The sequence below is a fragment of the Setaria italica genome, chromosome I (genome assembly GCF_000263155.2).
Source record: "Setaria italica strain Yugu1 chromosome I, Setaria_italica_v2.0, whole genome shotgun sequence".
Lineage (NCBI taxonomy): Eukaryota > Viridiplantae > Streptophyta > Magnoliopsida > Poales > Poaceae > Setaria > Setaria italica.
In genome coordinates, this window is record NC_028450.1 from 23,565,204 (window position 1) to 23,582,293 (window position 17,090).

A 17,090-nucleotide genomic window follows, 5' to 3' on the forward strand; every position below is an offset into this window, starting at 1 on the left:
TTGTTGGAGGATGGAATAATTGGAATATAGGAAACAAAACACTTGTCAAACATAGTGGTTCTATGGCACACAATGCAGCTCAGGAGAGATACATTGGTTTTATAAATCTGAAGGTAGCAGTTGATTATCACATTGAGAAGTGGACTGATGAGAATCTTCATCTTTATAAGAAAAGGTTGACATATTCACTTAGATGTATCAAGTTTTTTTGCATCAAGGATTGGCATTTCGTGAACATGATGAAAATGAAGAGTCTAGCAAGAGAGGAAGTTTTATTGAACTTTTGAAGTTTCTTGTAGGAAATAGTGATGAAGTGAACAAGTATGTCTTGAATAATGCTCCAGGTAATTGAACCTTAACTAGCCTAGAGATACAAAAGCAAATTATTCATTGTTGTGTCATAGAAACTAAAAAGAAAATAATTGAAGAACTTGATGATGAGCCCCATGCAATTTTAACTGATGAGTCCAGTGACATATCACATAAAGAACAACTAGCTCTTTGCTTGCGGTATGTTGATAAACTTGGAAGGTCTTGTGAATATTTTATTGGAATTGTTCATGTAGATGATACTACCTCTTTGTCACTTAAGGAAGCTATTGAGGGTTTACATGTTAGTCATGGATTGACTATGACTCAAATTAGAGATCAAGGTTATAATGGGGCCAGCAATATGAAAGGAGATAAAGGGATAAAAATATTGATAATGCAAGAATCACCTTCTGCGTATTATATTCATTGCTTTGCACATCAACTCCAACTAGTTCTTGTTGTTGTTGCCAAGAGAAATACTGATTGTAAGAGCTTTTTTGATCAAGTATCTATCTTATTGAATATTATTGGAGTTTCTTGCAAGCGTCATGGTATGCTTTGAACTGCTAGAGAAAGCACTTGAGTGTGGTGAGCTTGAATCAGGGAGTGGATTAAATCAAGAGATGAGTTTGCCTAGACCTGGTGAAACTCGATGGGGCTCTCATTACAAAATTATATGCAGCATCATTACAATGTATTCCTCAATCCATGATGTGCTCATTGATCTTGGTGATGATATTTCACATAAGGATGATTGGACAAGATACATTTTGTGCTTGGAGCATTTGAAACTTTTGAGTTTGTTTTCTTTGTGCACTTAATATTTGTTATTCTTGGATACACAAATGAGTTATCCGAGTGTTTGCAAAGAAGGAATCAAGATATTCTTAATGTAATCTCCCTTGTTAATGTGGCGAAGAACAAAATGCAACAGTTAAGGTCTGATGGTTGGGACCACTTCCTTAATAGGGTTACTTCTTTTTGCATTAAACATGATGTTGAAGTTCCTGCTATGGATGGTGATTATGTGCTGTATGGAAAATCAGCAAAGTATGTCTGTGCCCGAAACCAAACAAATGATGACCATTTTAGAAGAGAAGTATATATTGGTATCATTGATCAAATTAGTCAAGAGCTTGATAATCGGTTTTATGAGATCAATATGGAGCTACTTTCGTGTATGTCAGTCTTCAATCCTTCTGTTGATGCCAGATTTTGACACGTATGGAATCGGCGTCAAGAAGGGAAAGGGCTAAAGCGATGAGTCGAAAAGATCACGACTAGGAATCGGACGATTGGTGTTACAGTTGAAGATCGGCCGATTGGCGCTGCAGTGTTTTCATGGATGGAGTTGGTAGAAATCGGCCGATTAATAGGCTGGGGCAATTAGGCCAGTATGGGCTTAAAGTGAATTGCGAAGAGAAGATAAAAAGGGATTGGCCCACAGGAGCGCAATGACCAACTCCGATACGAGTTGTACTTGTAAATATTCGTTTTCGTTTAAAATTAGAGATAGAATCCTAGTCGGTTAAGAGGTTGGTTGTAACAGGCTATAAATAGCCGTCTTTAGAGATCTGTAAAGAACAACATCAAATCAATACAACAATCTACTATTTCCTCATACTTTACTTTCAAGTCGGCGACTTCGCCAATACTTTTCTTCTTTCACGAGTTCGTACGGGTTGGCAGGGCTGCATCGACACGATCTCGAGTAATATCTAAGCTTTAACTTCGAGCACATCGCTGTCGTTTCGTTTAGATTTATTCACTAGTTATCAATATTTACTAGAATTCTAGGTTTTACCTGTTGTTCTAGTTTTATCACCAGTTATCCAGCTTGAAATTAGAGCTTTCGGCTTATTTATCTTTGTCGCTTATCCATTACTTTTGCATAGTCGATTAGATCTGTTTCAAGTGTTGTTTCTGTAGCGTTGTCTAGTTTACTCTGGCAGTTTCTTTACAAACGTTACCTAGTTGTCGGTTGTACCATAGCCGATTTCCTTGTTATAGCAAATCGGCCGATTCGCTGATAAGCTTCCTCGAGATCGGAACCTTAGCCGATCGCAGCCTCTGGGATCTGACACGTTTCCTTCCTTGCCAATCAACAGGTCAGATTGGCTGGCACGCCGCGCGAACCGCACCAGGGCGATTACCCGAACAGGAGTTAAGCAGATTCTCCTGGGTCGTGTGTCCGACGCTGAGATTCAATCGGCTGATTTTTAGCGCCAACACCTTCCAATTTATTTGCTTCGTTTGATGCACAGAAGGTATGCAGATTGGCTGAATTTTATCCTAAGGACTTCTCCAACAATGATTTGCTAAAACTAGAATTGCAACTTGATAATTATATTGATGACATGCGACGAGATGATAGCTTCAAGGGTCTAGACAACATCGTTGATCTCTCAGTTAAGCTTGTTCAAACACGGAGGCACAAAGTGTATGATATGGTTTACTTGCTTCTCAAATTGATATTGCTATTACCAGTGGCAACAGCGAGTGTTGAAAGGGTATTTTCTGCAATGGTTAAAGTGAAAATAAAGTCAAGGAATAAGCTAGGTGATAGTATTTTGGATGATTGTCTAGTCACATTCATTGAGCGGGATATTTTCTTCCAAGTGAATGAAGAAGATATAATCAAGACATTCATGTCATTTAAAAAGCGGTGGGTAAACAAAGTAGACAAATAATATTGTAAGTTTCTTTTATGCTATATTTTGAAATTGTTTCTAGCTTAATCTTTGAATTTATCGAATTGTAAATGGTTTTATCGAATTGTATAATAATTTTTTTTCAGCATAGCCTGTGATAAAATCCTAGATCCGTCACTGCGAGGGAGTACAAATTTTCTAATCCATAGTTACATCTCACCGACTCCGTTACACCTCACTAGCCGCGTGGGTAACCTCGTTACAGCTCCGACTCCGGCCGCGCCACGCCACTCACCGGCTGCCCCTCCGGCTGCGGCGAGCCTGGCACCGCTGCCTCCCTAAACTAGTGCCTACCTTGCGCCGCTATTGGCCATTGTTGCTCAGCCCCATGTCACCATCTCCCTCATCCCGCGGCAGCAGCTGGGCCTCGATTTGATCTAGGTGCATCCAAGCCGATGGGCCCGAGCTTGTCTCGCCCAGCCGACGAGCCTGAGGACGCCTGCATGTGTCAAGCCAAGAAAGGTGGAGGGGCTGGTGGACTCCGATGGAAAGGGGATGAAGGAGAGAAGTGTGCGAGGGACCCCCTGGAAAGCTCAACATTTTTTATGGTATCGGATGAGTGTGTCAGCAGCCTTTTTTTTTTTCTTCCTACCGTCCCCGCCCACCAACAAGAATGAGATCCTCTAACTTTGCCCTTTCTACTTTTGAGTCACCACTATGGTAGATCCAAGCACGATAGGATCCGCATGGCAGTGACTCAAAATTAGATGCTAAAAGTTAAAGTATCCTCTTCCCCACCAATGCGCGACGGGTTTAGGTAGTGTTTGGTTTTGAAACCATGTGGGTTGGGTTGGAGCTGACCCATTTTTCTGGATTGGAGCCGACCCATCTCTTGTTTGATTGGAGGGATGGGTTGGACCCAGTTTTTTGTTTAGTTGAGCGGGTTGAGGAGGTTGGGATGGATATCTATTTAATACCGTTAGTTGTGGACCCCACCTATCAGCCACGGGGCCTACCTATCAGCCTCTCTCTTTTTTCTCGTCCTTCCATCTTCTTCCTCCTTTCCTCCCCGCAAGCCATCCTCCTTCCCTACCGAGCCCCCACGCCGGCGGCCCTCCTTCCCCATCGAGCCCCCGCGCCGGCGGTCCTCCCTGCGCCACCTCATCCCCGCCCCCGCGCTGGCCACCTCATCCCCGCCGTTGGAGGTCCTCCTCCCCCACCAAGCTAGCCCGGCCGCGGTGGGGCTCGAGCTCGCCCGGCGCACCTCCCCATCAGCGCCAGTGGAGGGCGTCAGCGGCATCGGGCGGGCGGGCGGACGCGGGGAGGGCGAGCGCGAGAAGAAACGGACCGCGGACGCCGTTCAAGTGAGTCGGGGTGATTCCTTCTTTTTTGAGGGATCGGATGAACCCGGATCTACGAGGAATATTCCTCTACTGGGTTGGACCTAACCCCCACTCTCTCCAACAAAACATAGGTCGAAGTGGCTCAGCTCCAACCCCACCCACTTCAACCCCAGAACCAAACATTATCTTAGAAATCCCCCCAAGTTGTTGTGTCTGGTAGACGACTTCCCGCAGTCCGCGAGGAAAGCTATGAATTTTGTGTGGGCCACGAAGGGCACACTTTGATTTGCCCAACCATGGGCCTGCTCAGCCGTTCATAGCGGATTTTTCGAATGCTTCGGTAGCACCCAAAGCTTTCTGGACGAGTGTATCAAGCTCTGCCCGTTGATCCTAAGAAATTGCGCCTCATGGTTTGCTAGAAAGTAGAGATTGTATTAGATAACTTTTCTAATCCCTAGCAGAAGACCTAACTCGTTCTTTCCATTGGGATCTGTTATAGTGCGTACTGCGTATACTACTCTACTTACATGACACAGAAGTTGCCATTGAACCGAACAACTGCACTGTCCAACCCAGAAAAATTGTTTGATCCATGGGAATTGGTTCTTTGATCTATTCCTCATGATGAATCGATGATCATCTAGATGCTTCATCGACCAATTCGTGAGTCATATTTAGTTGTTCAGGACAGCCTACAACATTTTCCCTTTACAAGTGAATTTCATCAGTAACGTTCTCGAAGTTGACATAGCATCACTTGTTAGTGCATTCTAGCACTATACTAGGGAACCTCGGCATCACATAACTATGGTTGAATGCTCACGGCCGTCACACGACACACCAGCGGCAGCGCCACCTCATGCATGCGGCATGCCTGGTGTTGATATCAGGATCCATGATCAACAACACTGCACCGCCACTGAGATGGCTGAAGCTAGCACATGATCTCGACAACAGCATGCATGCAAGTTCCAACACAACATCTAAAACACTAGATCTCGACTCTAAGATCTATCAGCATCTAGTAGCACAGAGTTAGGGTTGAGAACTGATTAAGGCCTTATTTGGAACCTTGTGCTAAAGTTTAGCACTCTCAAATAGAGTGCTAAAGTTTAGCACCTTGGGTTGTTTGGATATTATGCTAAACTTTAGCATCTTTGGTGGAAAATGACAACAGTGCTCCTCATTTATTATCTATGCATAGCTGGCACACTACCCCTCCTTTACTTCTGCCTGTCCCGAGCTATCTCCTGTGCTAATCTTTTTTTGACGCCAAGGTTCTAGCTGTGAAGCGCTGCCACTCTTTTTTTTTAAAACTTCAGCGCTGCCCCTCTGACTTGTTTATTTTTCTCTCATTTGGCCAGCTTCATTTTCAAATAGTGAAGGATAACATTCAAAGTTATTTTCACTGTCCAATAAACATAAAATAACACAAAGAGTACAATACATTGTCAATGTCAATTACAACACAACCATACAAATTAGCTATGATCTATTATGCAGATTTCATCACGAAATTCATTCATATTATGGTCTTCATCCCCTACTTGGGTATTCATCGCATGTCCTTCAGAGTTCGATGGTTCGGCCATAGGAATAAAATTTTTATCACAATCGCACATATCAAAGGCCCTATTGGCAATAGCATTCTCTCGAATGAAATTGTGAATTGCCATGCATGCTACTATTATTTTGCTTTGCTTGTGATTGAAAAACTTGGTATACCCAACAAATCCTCCACTTCATCTTCAAAACTCCAAAGGACCTCTCGATAACATTTCTAAGGGACGAATGTGCGTAATTAAATGTCTCTTTCATACCTTTTGGCATTGGCCACTTTGAAACTTCAGGAGATGGTACTTCGTACCCTTGTATGGTGCAAGGTAACCCGAACGGTTAGAATATCCCGAATCTACTAGGTAAAACTTGCCTACAGATGAAGACAATTTTATGAGGTACATGAAGTTGACACCATATTTGAACAAATGAAGAGAATATCGTATACAAAGTAGTGTACCTGGAGGAGGATGTGGAAACTTGTCACCATATTTGGTTATGGCATCATTGAACACCCGCATATCATGTACCGATCCAGGCCATCCACTAACAACATTCCTAAAGCCTCCATCGTTGACATTCCTCTAGTTGCTCTCAAACCATATGATTCGACCAACAATTCATGAAGTTGATGAAATAATTGGCAAGACATCCTAAACATGTTGTAGCAAGAGGTTCTATTTGATAGTGTTTTTTGAACCCATTCTATGCCCGGTACAGTGGCTACCCTCCTTGGAGCCTTGTGCATGTAAGTATCATAGTACATACCGATCATGAGTGCCGTCTTCAAGATTTCCCGATTCCTCTTACGATGAATGAGTGCCATCTTCATGACAGTGTGAGCCTCAATTGAATAATCCCCATCAGAATCACTTGAAAAATAGGCATCCCCATCCTAATTCAGCAAAAAAAAATGTCAGTAGTAATTGAAACAGCCACATATAATAATTGGAACAGCCACATATAATATTCATCAAACATAAGAGTTCAAACAACCACATAACAGTTCTAACATAATAGTTCAAACAGCCACATAAGAGTCCTAACATAAGAATCCTAACTAGACAATATTGTGGTTCTGGTACCATCTCTTCAAGAATGCCATCCTTGCTTCAGGAGAAGGTAGCTGACAGAAGAATTCCCTGTTATATGGGTCCCTACAAATGTTGTTACATACATACAATTCCCTACTATCAGGAGCTGCCCCACATTCCAGAGCCAACTGTTGGCACCTCTTAACATCCTCTGCCACCACTGTCATCTTGTTCGTCTTCTGTCTTCTCTCATTGATAGATTGAGTAAGACTCTCCACACTCTTGAATATGCTATGAATAGCATCATCAGATGCAGACAACTTAGCAACTAGATTGCTCATCATTTTAACCATTGGGCTTTTGGACCTCTTTCCAGGACTAGTGGCAGGGGACTTGGTGCTTGTACTTGACCTCTTCCTGCTGTTAGAGCTCAGTGAGCTCTGATCAAGGTCATAAAAGACCCATCCTAGTCAGCAACCTCATCTTCTCCATCTTCACTATCTTGTTCCTCTTCTTGTTCAACTCCAGCCACAAATGAAGTCGATCCATCCACTGCAACATCATGGAACATTTCCTCAAGCTGATCAAGGTAGTCAGGAGCACCAACCTGTAATTTAGCACAGTGTGGTTTGCCCTGCAAATCAATTGCATTTTCAGATTAGAGATGTCAAAACAGCCATATATAGTGAAAGTTAACTACATGGAAATAAATCCTATGCCTCCCACCTTAGTGTCTTGTTCCCACCACCATTTTGGGGCAAAAACAGTACCATCAGCTTTCCTGCCAAGGTCACTCTGCTTTTGCAGTTCTTTCCAGAAGGCATACAGAGATTTCAGTTGATATATTCGGTGCCTCAATTGCGACTTGTCATGCCTCAAACCAGTAACCATGAAATATTTTTCTGCAATTATCTTATAACCTCTTACAAACATGGTACCTTTGTGACAGTTTCCTGATCTCATTTGCTCTACGCACAAATCACAGAACAAACCAATATTTCTTTCTATCAATTATGCTTTGTCACTTTTTATCTAGTAAGAACATGCAAGACACATTCTCAAATCAGCACTGGAAGTAAATCAGGCACACATTGCACAATTGGTAGGACTCTGACTCATCTACCAGTAATTAGGAATCCATGGCTGGTGTACTGGTTAATGGGTCATAGAAATTAAACAAGTTGTGCAATTGAACTCAAACAAAACTACCTGCTACTTGACTTAACAGCTTACTCAGTATCACATAAAACAATGTATTGGTCCTGAGAACTATCACCATCCATGCAGCACACATATTTCACATATATACCACATCAAAATTGCGTAACAATGAAGAAGAGGATGGGTGCAACCGAATACCTTGGAGCCGGGGAAGATAACTTCCACAGCTTTTGCACCATCGTTGCCGTTTTCTTCATCAATATCAACCACATTATCTCCCTTAAAGGCCATTGCAGCACCAGCACTGGTTGTTCGTGGACGAGATCCGCGGCCACCGCCACGTCCTCCGCCACCACCTCCGCTACTGATACCACCTTCGGGCAAGGAACCTAAGAACAAAGACCTCGTTGCACGCCCTGCACCCCCACTGTTGCTGCTAGCTCCTCTATCGCCGTCACCTCCTGTGCTACCGCCGGCACATCTGCTACCGCCACCACCTCGTCCTCCATTGCGAGACACGCGTAAGCTGAGGGTACGGCTTTCGCGGCCTCGGGGTACTCCGTGTCCGCGAAGGAATTCAGAGTAGGAGTTAAGATCGGGGAAGTCCTCCTCCTGCGAGTTGAGGTCCAGGGCCTGCATGCCCTCACGGGGAGCTCGGGAAGATTCCGGCTACGAGAAGAAATCAAAGCCGCCGGGGGAGGGGGAATTGTGGATCCGGCTGGGAGAAGAACTCCTGCAACCCATCGTCGCTATGGCCATCCATGATCACCGGGCGAAAAGATTGGGAGCACGGTGGCGAACGCCTGGGGCCGAGGAGGTCGTGGATCTAGGGGGCGGCGTGGGGAGCAGACGAAGGCGTGGTGGGAAGGGAGGATCTGCGGGCAGGGATGGCGACGGAAGGGGAGGACGGGCGGGAGTGAGGGGATGACCGGTGGAAGGGATTGGCAGCGTGACGCGAAGGACCGGAGGGAGGGGAGGACCGATGGGAGGAGCTGACTGCGATGGGATAGGGATGACCGGTAGGACTAGGATGGAGGCAGGATGGATGGCCGACGGGAGGAGATGGTGGCTGGAGATGCGGCTGCAGGAGGAAAGATGCGAGAGGGGCGGCTGCAGGAGACACACGTTGCGGGAGGAAGAAGAGGAGCATCGGAGGAGAGAGAAAGGGGAGCAAACAGGGAAAATATGGACGGGGGATCACTTTTAGCAGGTTTAACACCCTTTAGCACCCCTTGAGTGTGCTAATGAAAATGGGTGTGCTAAACTTTAGCGCTCATCTTTTAGCACACCTGTTTGGGAGTCCAAGTGCTAAAAGATGCTAAAAGTGGAGTGTTAAACTTTAGCACATTTTTTTCCAAACAGGGCCTAATAAAGAGAGAGAGGAAGGGCCGCAGTGATATGACTTACGAGACCTACAAGGCGAGCATTTCTAGGCAACATAACATAACACTGCCACGCACAAACAAGAGACTGGGTTGAAGAGCATTTCTTCATGACCTAGTTGGCGAGCTGGCAAAACGAACCCATATATGTAAGACCAGAGGGGTGTCTTAAACTCAACATCGATTTACACGTTGATGAGGAACCAGTAATAGTGGAAGTTCTGGACTACTGTCCCCTTGGCGAAAGAGAATTCTGACAATTACTTGGTTGCGTCAGATGTCTTCAAGCAGTTGATGGCCTCACTGCATAAAAGATTACAGCAATTACTAGAGCATCTTAAATGCAGAAGCACATGACAAGCGTAAATGATGCTCTGGAGTTTAAATAACACAATTATCTAATTCACTGGCTAAGTCATCATGTATGTGTTTCGATGTGATGAAATATAGGAGATTTATAAATACAATATGGGGTATGGAAGTCAGCATTATCCTTGCAAACTATGTTTCCTGACAAAGAAAGGGGTGAGTACAATACCATAATGCTTTGTCAATCTCAACATTTGCTGGGTCCAGTTTGAGACCATCAAGAAATGCATCGCATGCCTTTTCATAGTCCTGAAGACAGAAGAGTTGCTGCATCACTAGAAAAAGGATTTGGCGCAGCAAAATGAAAGAGTAACAGAAAATGATACATGTCATCTCACCTTAAGTAGCATCCGAGCAGCTCCTTGCAGGTAGCAAGCCTTTGCCCAGCCAGGGCGCTGCATCCTGCAAATTCCAGAATCACTCAATGCCTGGTCCCCTAGACCCATCTTCAGCCAGCAAAGGCACCTATTTGAGTACAAGGTTGAGTCATCATCAGGGCACTGATCTGCTGCCTGCATTTAAACAAAATTACCGAATTTAGTTCTTGTTGCCTACACTTCTCTCGAGCAAGTGCACAAATTTGGTATGGCAGCTCATTTTGCTAGAGTTAGGGTGGTAAACTAGACCCTCAACCCGAGGCATCAAATTAGGATACAGAAGTTAAAGACATATACATCCAAAAAAGGAGCTTTACTCCTTGTATCCAATCCAATAAAATGAGATACATGTTGATGTTTTCTTAACATATATAGTCTTTGATGCCACAGTTATAACTGTTACTCCCTCTATTTCAAAATGTAGGTCGTTTTGGCATAATACTATATTTAGGTGCATAACAAAATCTATCTATCTAGAAAAGCCAAAACGACCTACATTTTGCAACGGATGGAGTATTTTGTAGTCAACCTACAGAGTAATATTCTAGTGAAGTTTTGTAGAAGTTTTAAGATTGGCAAAAGAATCCCATAATGCAAATGCAGAAAACTTGTAGCATTCGTGATTTATCACAACATCAATTGTTTCCACTAACATCAAATGCAGGAAGTAGCTTCATTAACTTCCTACACATAAATGTGAAATGACCGAAATAAAGTTTAAACAGCAAAAGAGCAAAAAAGCGAAAACAAACAAATTTTCATATTAATAAAATCTTATAACGGACTGAAAAGAGTACGAACCATACCAACTGTCAATTTAGATATTACAAAACAGCAAATTAAGTGTAGGCTAAGAGAGATGGCTCAATAATACCATAGAGTAGAGCTTTGCAGCAGTAGCATAATCCTTTCTCTTGTAAGCCTTGTTTCCTTCTAACTTGAGATCATCTGGTTTCATTTTGTACATGGGGTCATCCTGAAACAGCAAAATAAATCATTTGGTACAAAGAATGATGACGTGTACAAAGGAGGATAGAGTTACATTAGGTACTACTCCCTCCGTCCCAAATTATAAGTCATTTTGGCTTTTCTAGATGCATAGATATTATTATGCATCTAGACATAGGGTATATCTAAGTGCATAATAAAGTCTATGAATCTAAAAAAGCCAAATCGACCTATAATTTGGGACGGAGGGAGTAGTACTTGAGAAGGACACAAGAAGACCGTCTTATAGACTCACTTCACATCTGTACAATTACATAATGAGTTACCTATTTTACACACGCAACTAAACTTCACATTGTTTCGTTTCGAGCGCGTGCCCGCGCGCGGGGGTGGGGGGATTAATGAATACACATGTTTTGAGTTCCCCACTTTTATATTTAGGACATGTATTGAAGAAACAATAGAATAGAAATCACTCTACCACTAACATTAACACAGAACAACAAAAAGGAACTTAAATTGCAATACCTTCACAGATGGCATTGATTTCACATAACTGATTATCCCCTCAACGCTCCAATCCCGCACATATGGAACACGAGAAGTTACTGGAAGTAGAATCTCGACATCTTTCCTTCTGTTCTCATATGCAGCTATTTCAATTGGAAGGTGACCAAACTGTTAAGCAAAAACGAACGTTAAATTTACAGAACCATTCACAGAAATCCAAGGCAAAAGAGCAACGAACACAAGGTCTGTGATGACTGACGATAGTGAATTTAGCACTACAGTTCAAACAAGAACAGGAAAAAGATAAAGAACACCTACAATTTGAATACAGCTACATCTTACAGTAGTAACAATTACATAAAATATCTGGCTTGAACCTCACTAGGGAAGCCTTAAAGAATTGAAAAGGAACTCATTTATCATTGCAACAACTGAATGTCTGGAGTTGAAGAGGAAACATCAAATAATTGAACTCCACTGGTTCACTCTACCTCTTGTACTTCTCATAATACGCATTAATGTTCTATTCTTTCCTCAGACCAGCCAAGGAATCCTAGGTTATGATAGAAAGCACAACTAAGCCAACCACAACGTTAGAACCAAACTTTGCTCTGAGATTGAAAAGCAGTGGTTCTCTGGTAAAAATTCAGAAAAATCCAATTAAATACATAATGAAAAGGTTCTCCAGTATAAGCAAAATGCCATAATGTAAATTATCTAAATTTCACAACAGCAATATGATTCACCCAGACAAAAATTTAACATTTTGATGGACAGCGATGTACATAACACAAAAACACAATTTTATTGCATTTTATTCATCAAACCTTATAAGTACATCATAAGAAATAATCATAAAGCTGTTGTTAGTCATATATATGATTATTCAATTGCAATTTGTAAGCATTTCTAGACTTCACACCCATGAGAATAATCTTTTTAGTTTTGACTAAAAAAATCATATCAACATGAACCATCTATTTAACTGGGGCATCGAGTCATCAATATCGTGCAAAGATTCATATTACTTGTAAACTAAACCAACAAAGAGAATTAAATAGATATTTGTTACCATAACACATCAATATCTGCATGGTTTGCACTATAACCACAACACCAGTTCAGTGCGATGGCATATTAACTGGTTGTGCATCTGAGATACAAGTTCATGGTCACTAAGGACAATTTCCACAAATTTAATTTGGAATGTTTAAGGACTTTATGGGTTGGCTTTGACGGGAAACAAAAAAAACTAGATTGCTAAGTTTTGCTTCTTAGCATTAGCAAAAATCATAGTTTCACAGAGGTTAGTTTTCATAATTTCCCATGCGTGAATAACCACTTGATGGTGTGAAAAAAACATGTATTTAGTGGAAAAGTGAAAAGTAAAAACTTACATCATCACGAACATCAGGATCTGCACCAGCCTCCAGTAAGCAATTGTAGAAGTCAGTTAAGCCATTGCTGACCGCAGTTATTAAGGGAGTTACAGAACCAACACCCTTCACGTCAGCACCAGCCTAACACATAAAAGGTGGCAATAAGCATATGAGAATTTGCACTCCTTCCTTTTCTATGAGATATTTAAGGAGTGATTTTTTTTTGGTTATCTGTGGTAATAGGAACAGAAGAGCATCACTAATTTTACCTAAACTCCCCTTCCACTTCAGTGCATGGTAGATTTACAAGACTATACATCTTCGCTAGCTTGTTACTAATATTAAAGATCAATGGTTTAAAGACAAAAATATTCACCAAGGTAGCAAGAAACACAACTTAATAAGGGTATGCATTTATTCTATACTTTTCATTAATTCACATGAAAAGGGCTCAAATGTGAGGAAAGAATGAAAGAAATGAAGCAATACCAAGTTTTGAAATGGGAGTTCATCTCAGATATCTTACCAAGTATCCAAAAGATTTCAATTTAACTGCCCTAAAAAAAATTCAATTTGGCATGAGATTAGTGGGCCATACCTTGATCAAAAGTTTCACACACTTGAGCGAGCCAGCAGTGAGAGACACAAAAAGAGGAGTGCATACAGTGTTAAATACCTTGTTACACTGACAAGAAAGATTGAAAAAATCAGTGCCCTTACATAATAAGCTGGCAGAAGTATATTCTTCTAAATTGTAATCAGTAAAGTGGATCTTGTTAATCTAAGAAGAAAGGTAGACAGGCATATTGCGTACATCTGCACCGCGGTCCAACAAAATCTTCATAGCACCATCCTGCTTAAAGAAAGCAGCCATATGCAATGGTGTTCCAGTATCACAAAACGAGTCAACATTGGCCCCGTTTGAGAGTAATGCTTTTACTATATCACAATTTCCTGAATCGCAAAAATATAATACAGAATTTTGTTAGTTATTTACTTGGATCATATATTGTAATAAGTCGAATGGGTAGAGAGAGAATCTACATCAAATTGTGTGTTCAAATAAAGCATTAAGTTGTCCTGAAAAATTGGGGCTCATGCTGGATGAGTCCACCTCCAATGTTAAGAGGTTCACGTTAATGTGTTTTTCATGTACTGCTCCCCACAATTTTAGTGAAAAGAATATATATATATATATAATATATATATATATATGTTTTCAAGTTCATCATCAGATCTAGAAATGTATCCGGATACCCTAGGAAGTAACTCAAGAAATAACTAATGCTGCATGAACAGGACAAAGAAGTTAATAATTGAATTTTACAAACATCTGATCCATGTCAGTGCAGGTGACATTTTGATAGATGAAGAATACAAATTTCATGACACGTCCATCTTCATAACGGCATTTTTAAGATTTAAAGGCAGCGATTAAACAACTAATTCATCACTAAAGCTCTTTAAATGCTTGGATGACACTGTAATAACTAATAACTATCCACGAGCATGACATAAAGACGCGGGCCATTTCCTTATTACCTATAACACTGACATGATCTGGATTAAATTTCATTACATCACTCCAAACACATAAACTAAATATTTTAAGACACAGTGTCATGCACGCGGACGAAAAAAGATAAGTTGCATAGGGAGAGACCTCCTGCAGCAGCTAAATGGAGAGCGGTAGATCCTTTTCCATTAGGCTTATCTGGATTAGCATCATGATCAAGAAGATACTGTACAATGTCCAAAGTGCCACTACGAACTGCATAGGCCAGAGGTGTATCTCCTACAGGAAAGATCAAAAGTGGTAGGATACTAAATAAGAGACTCATACAAGAATAATAGATTACTACGATTCCAAATAGAAATTCATACAAGTAACAAAAGAAAATCCATAGATAGGTTTTGCGATCTAAACATGCATCTGTTTCCAAAATATGCATAGAAATTTTCCACATTCACTAGCACATTCAAAACTAAAGAGGATGGCATTTAGGTGCCTTTAAAAGTATCATACATGACATGAACACATCTTGGCATGTGGCACTAAGACTTTCGATTTAATTGAGCCTCAGAACTCAATGAACAGCTGGACAGCATCAAAAGATCAATACAAATATTACTGAGAATTAAGGAAACTGGTCTAATTAACAGTTCCTATGTGCACATAATGAAATAAGTGTCACATCATATGATTCAACTTCAACATGTGCATGTTTGTGTCAAGTACCATAACATGAGATGCTTCCCTAAGAAAGCATGATTCAACTTCAATATGTGCATGTTTATGTTGAGCACCATAGTGTGAGACGTTTTTCTAAGAATACAAACCAATCAAACACTGATGCTTGTTCAAATCCCAGATACTCTTACAAAGATTGAGAAAGATATAATGGATAAATTGGTGATGAAAAGAATTTCAGATTCCTGCCAAACTGAAGAGATGGCTATTTAAAGGGGTAGACGAACAAGTAGAAGCTAAACGTTTTCCACGGAAAGCAAACTGCTGCATGGGATAGTTGACAGAATTTTCAAGGTTAAAAGTAGATGGAAGTTGCATGCACCAGCACTCTTTTACTGATGCAATTCTGTCTGAAAGGTAATTTGATATATCCTTCGAAGAGTGGACCAAATGCCAAGTTAGCCTTAAATCTATCCAAAAGAATAAGCTAAATCAAGGGGTAAACATGCATACTATTTCTGTATTGAGTTGATATTACTTTCCCGATTGCGACACCAAATGCAAAGGAACCAGAGGACACCAAAGTTATGAGTTAACTGGAGCATATAATCTCAGTTTACATAAAGTTCTTTACAGCCTAGGCCTACGAGGTTAATCTACAAACCATCTCCAATGATAGTTGTAGACTGTGCCAAAAACTAGACATATGGACACCACATTGACAGAAGCGTAACTTCGCTCGAACTCGCATCAAGCAGACCAGGCAAAACACAACCAATTCAGATAGCCAGTCTCAAGTTCATGAAAGTCTACAATCACATTTCTTGGCATTAAGTAAGGAGACGACCAAAGAGCTGATTCATCACATCAAATCACATTACACATAGGATGAATGAAACCAACTTCTACTGAAAATGCGGCGCCTTTGCAATATCACCTCAGCAAACTTCCATCACAAGCCAATAGTGCCACCAATCCGTGGTCTAGACTCTACAGACGAGATCGTATTGCTACGAGAAGCTTGGATTCTGCTTTTGCGCAAGTACGGGGAGGGAGACGAGACGAAGAAACCACCTGAATCATCGGTCGCGTTGACGTCCACGAGGAGCTCCTCGACGAGGTACGCGCACATGGACATCCTCCCGCTGCCCGCGGCGGCGTGCAGAACCCCGGCACCGCGGCTCGTCACGGCCTCGACGGCCTCCCTGATGCGGCCCTTTCCGGCGTCCAGCGCGGTCGCGGTCCCTGCATGCGGAAGGCACGGACGAAAACCAAAATCCAAAACCCCTCCAAATCAGAGCCCGACCAGAAACTCAGCAAGGGGGGGAAATCCAGAGGCGGAGCGCGCCGCGTGCACGTACTCTTGAAGAGCTGGAGGTCGCCGTCGCCCGCCGCCTCGAAGAGCCGCCGCCGCAGCGAGGCGGGACCTGCACCTGCAGGTGGAGGCGAGGGATTGGGGTTAGGGGGTAGGGGTAGCCCGCGGTTCGGCGGGTGAGGGGGGCTAGGGTTCGAGGGTCCCTTACCGCTGGTAGGTGGCGGCGCCATGGCTGGCGGTGATCGGCGGCGGTTGGTGCTTGGTAGAGTTTTGGAGCGAGGACGGGGAGTCGGGGAGCAGAGGCAGGACGTGCAGGTGGGCCGTGGGGAGTGGTTGGGGTCTTGGGGAGGGGAAGCAATCAAGCAAGTGGGTGACGACGCCGCGTCGGCCGGAGGTGGGAGGAAAATGGTAAGCGTACACGACACGAACGAAGCGAAGGGTCGTCGGCTCCGCAGTTTTGCTTCGCCTCCTTCCGCAATGGAACCGATAACTCATACTCCTGCACGAGAAAATATTACCTTTACAACGTGAAAAAAACAAAGCGGAGAGTTCCAACTTTCG

At 42.3% G+C, this 17,090-nt stretch overlaps 1 protein-coding gene across 1 annotated transcript; it reads right to left on the reverse strand.

Annotated features, from left to right (window-relative positions):
* Positions 1–9,384: 9,384 nt before the first annotated feature.
* LOC101770347 (ankyrin repeat, PH and SEC7 domain containing protein secG) lies at positions 9,385–16,849 on the reverse strand. Its single transcript, XM_004954883.3, has 12 exons — positions 16,738–16,849; positions 16,576–16,647; positions 16,289–16,459; positions 14,687–14,818; positions 13,838–13,977; positions 13,622–13,708; positions 13,042–13,164; positions 11,663–11,812; positions 11,061–11,162; positions 10,148–10,321; positions 9,979–10,058; positions 9,385–9,743 (listed from the first exon to the last, which is right to left on the reverse strand). The coding sequence occupies exons 1-12, from the start codon at positions 16,757–16,759 to the stop codon at positions 9,701–9,703; spliced, it is 1,296 nt and encodes a 431-aa protein (XP_004954940.3). The 5' UTR covers positions 16,760–16,849; the 3' UTR covers positions 9,385–9,700.
* Between the last annotated feature and the right edge of the window lie 241 nt (positions 16,850–17,090).

What these genes read in the sequence shown, in the direction of transcription:
- LOC101770347 (XM_004954883.3), bottom strand. Translation starts at nt 16,759, where the DNA reads ATGGCGCCGCCACCTACCAGCG. An exon ending in CAACGCGACCGATGATTCAG is followed by an intron (nt 14,819 to 16,288) that starts GTGGTTTCTTCG and finishes TCTTTCCTGTAG; the next exon opens with GAGATACACCTCTGGCCTAT. An exon ending in CTGCTCGGATGCTACTTAAG is followed by an intron (nt 10,059 to 10,147) that starts GTGAGATGACAT and finishes TTCTGTCTTCAG; the next exon opens with GACTATGAAAAGGCATGCGA.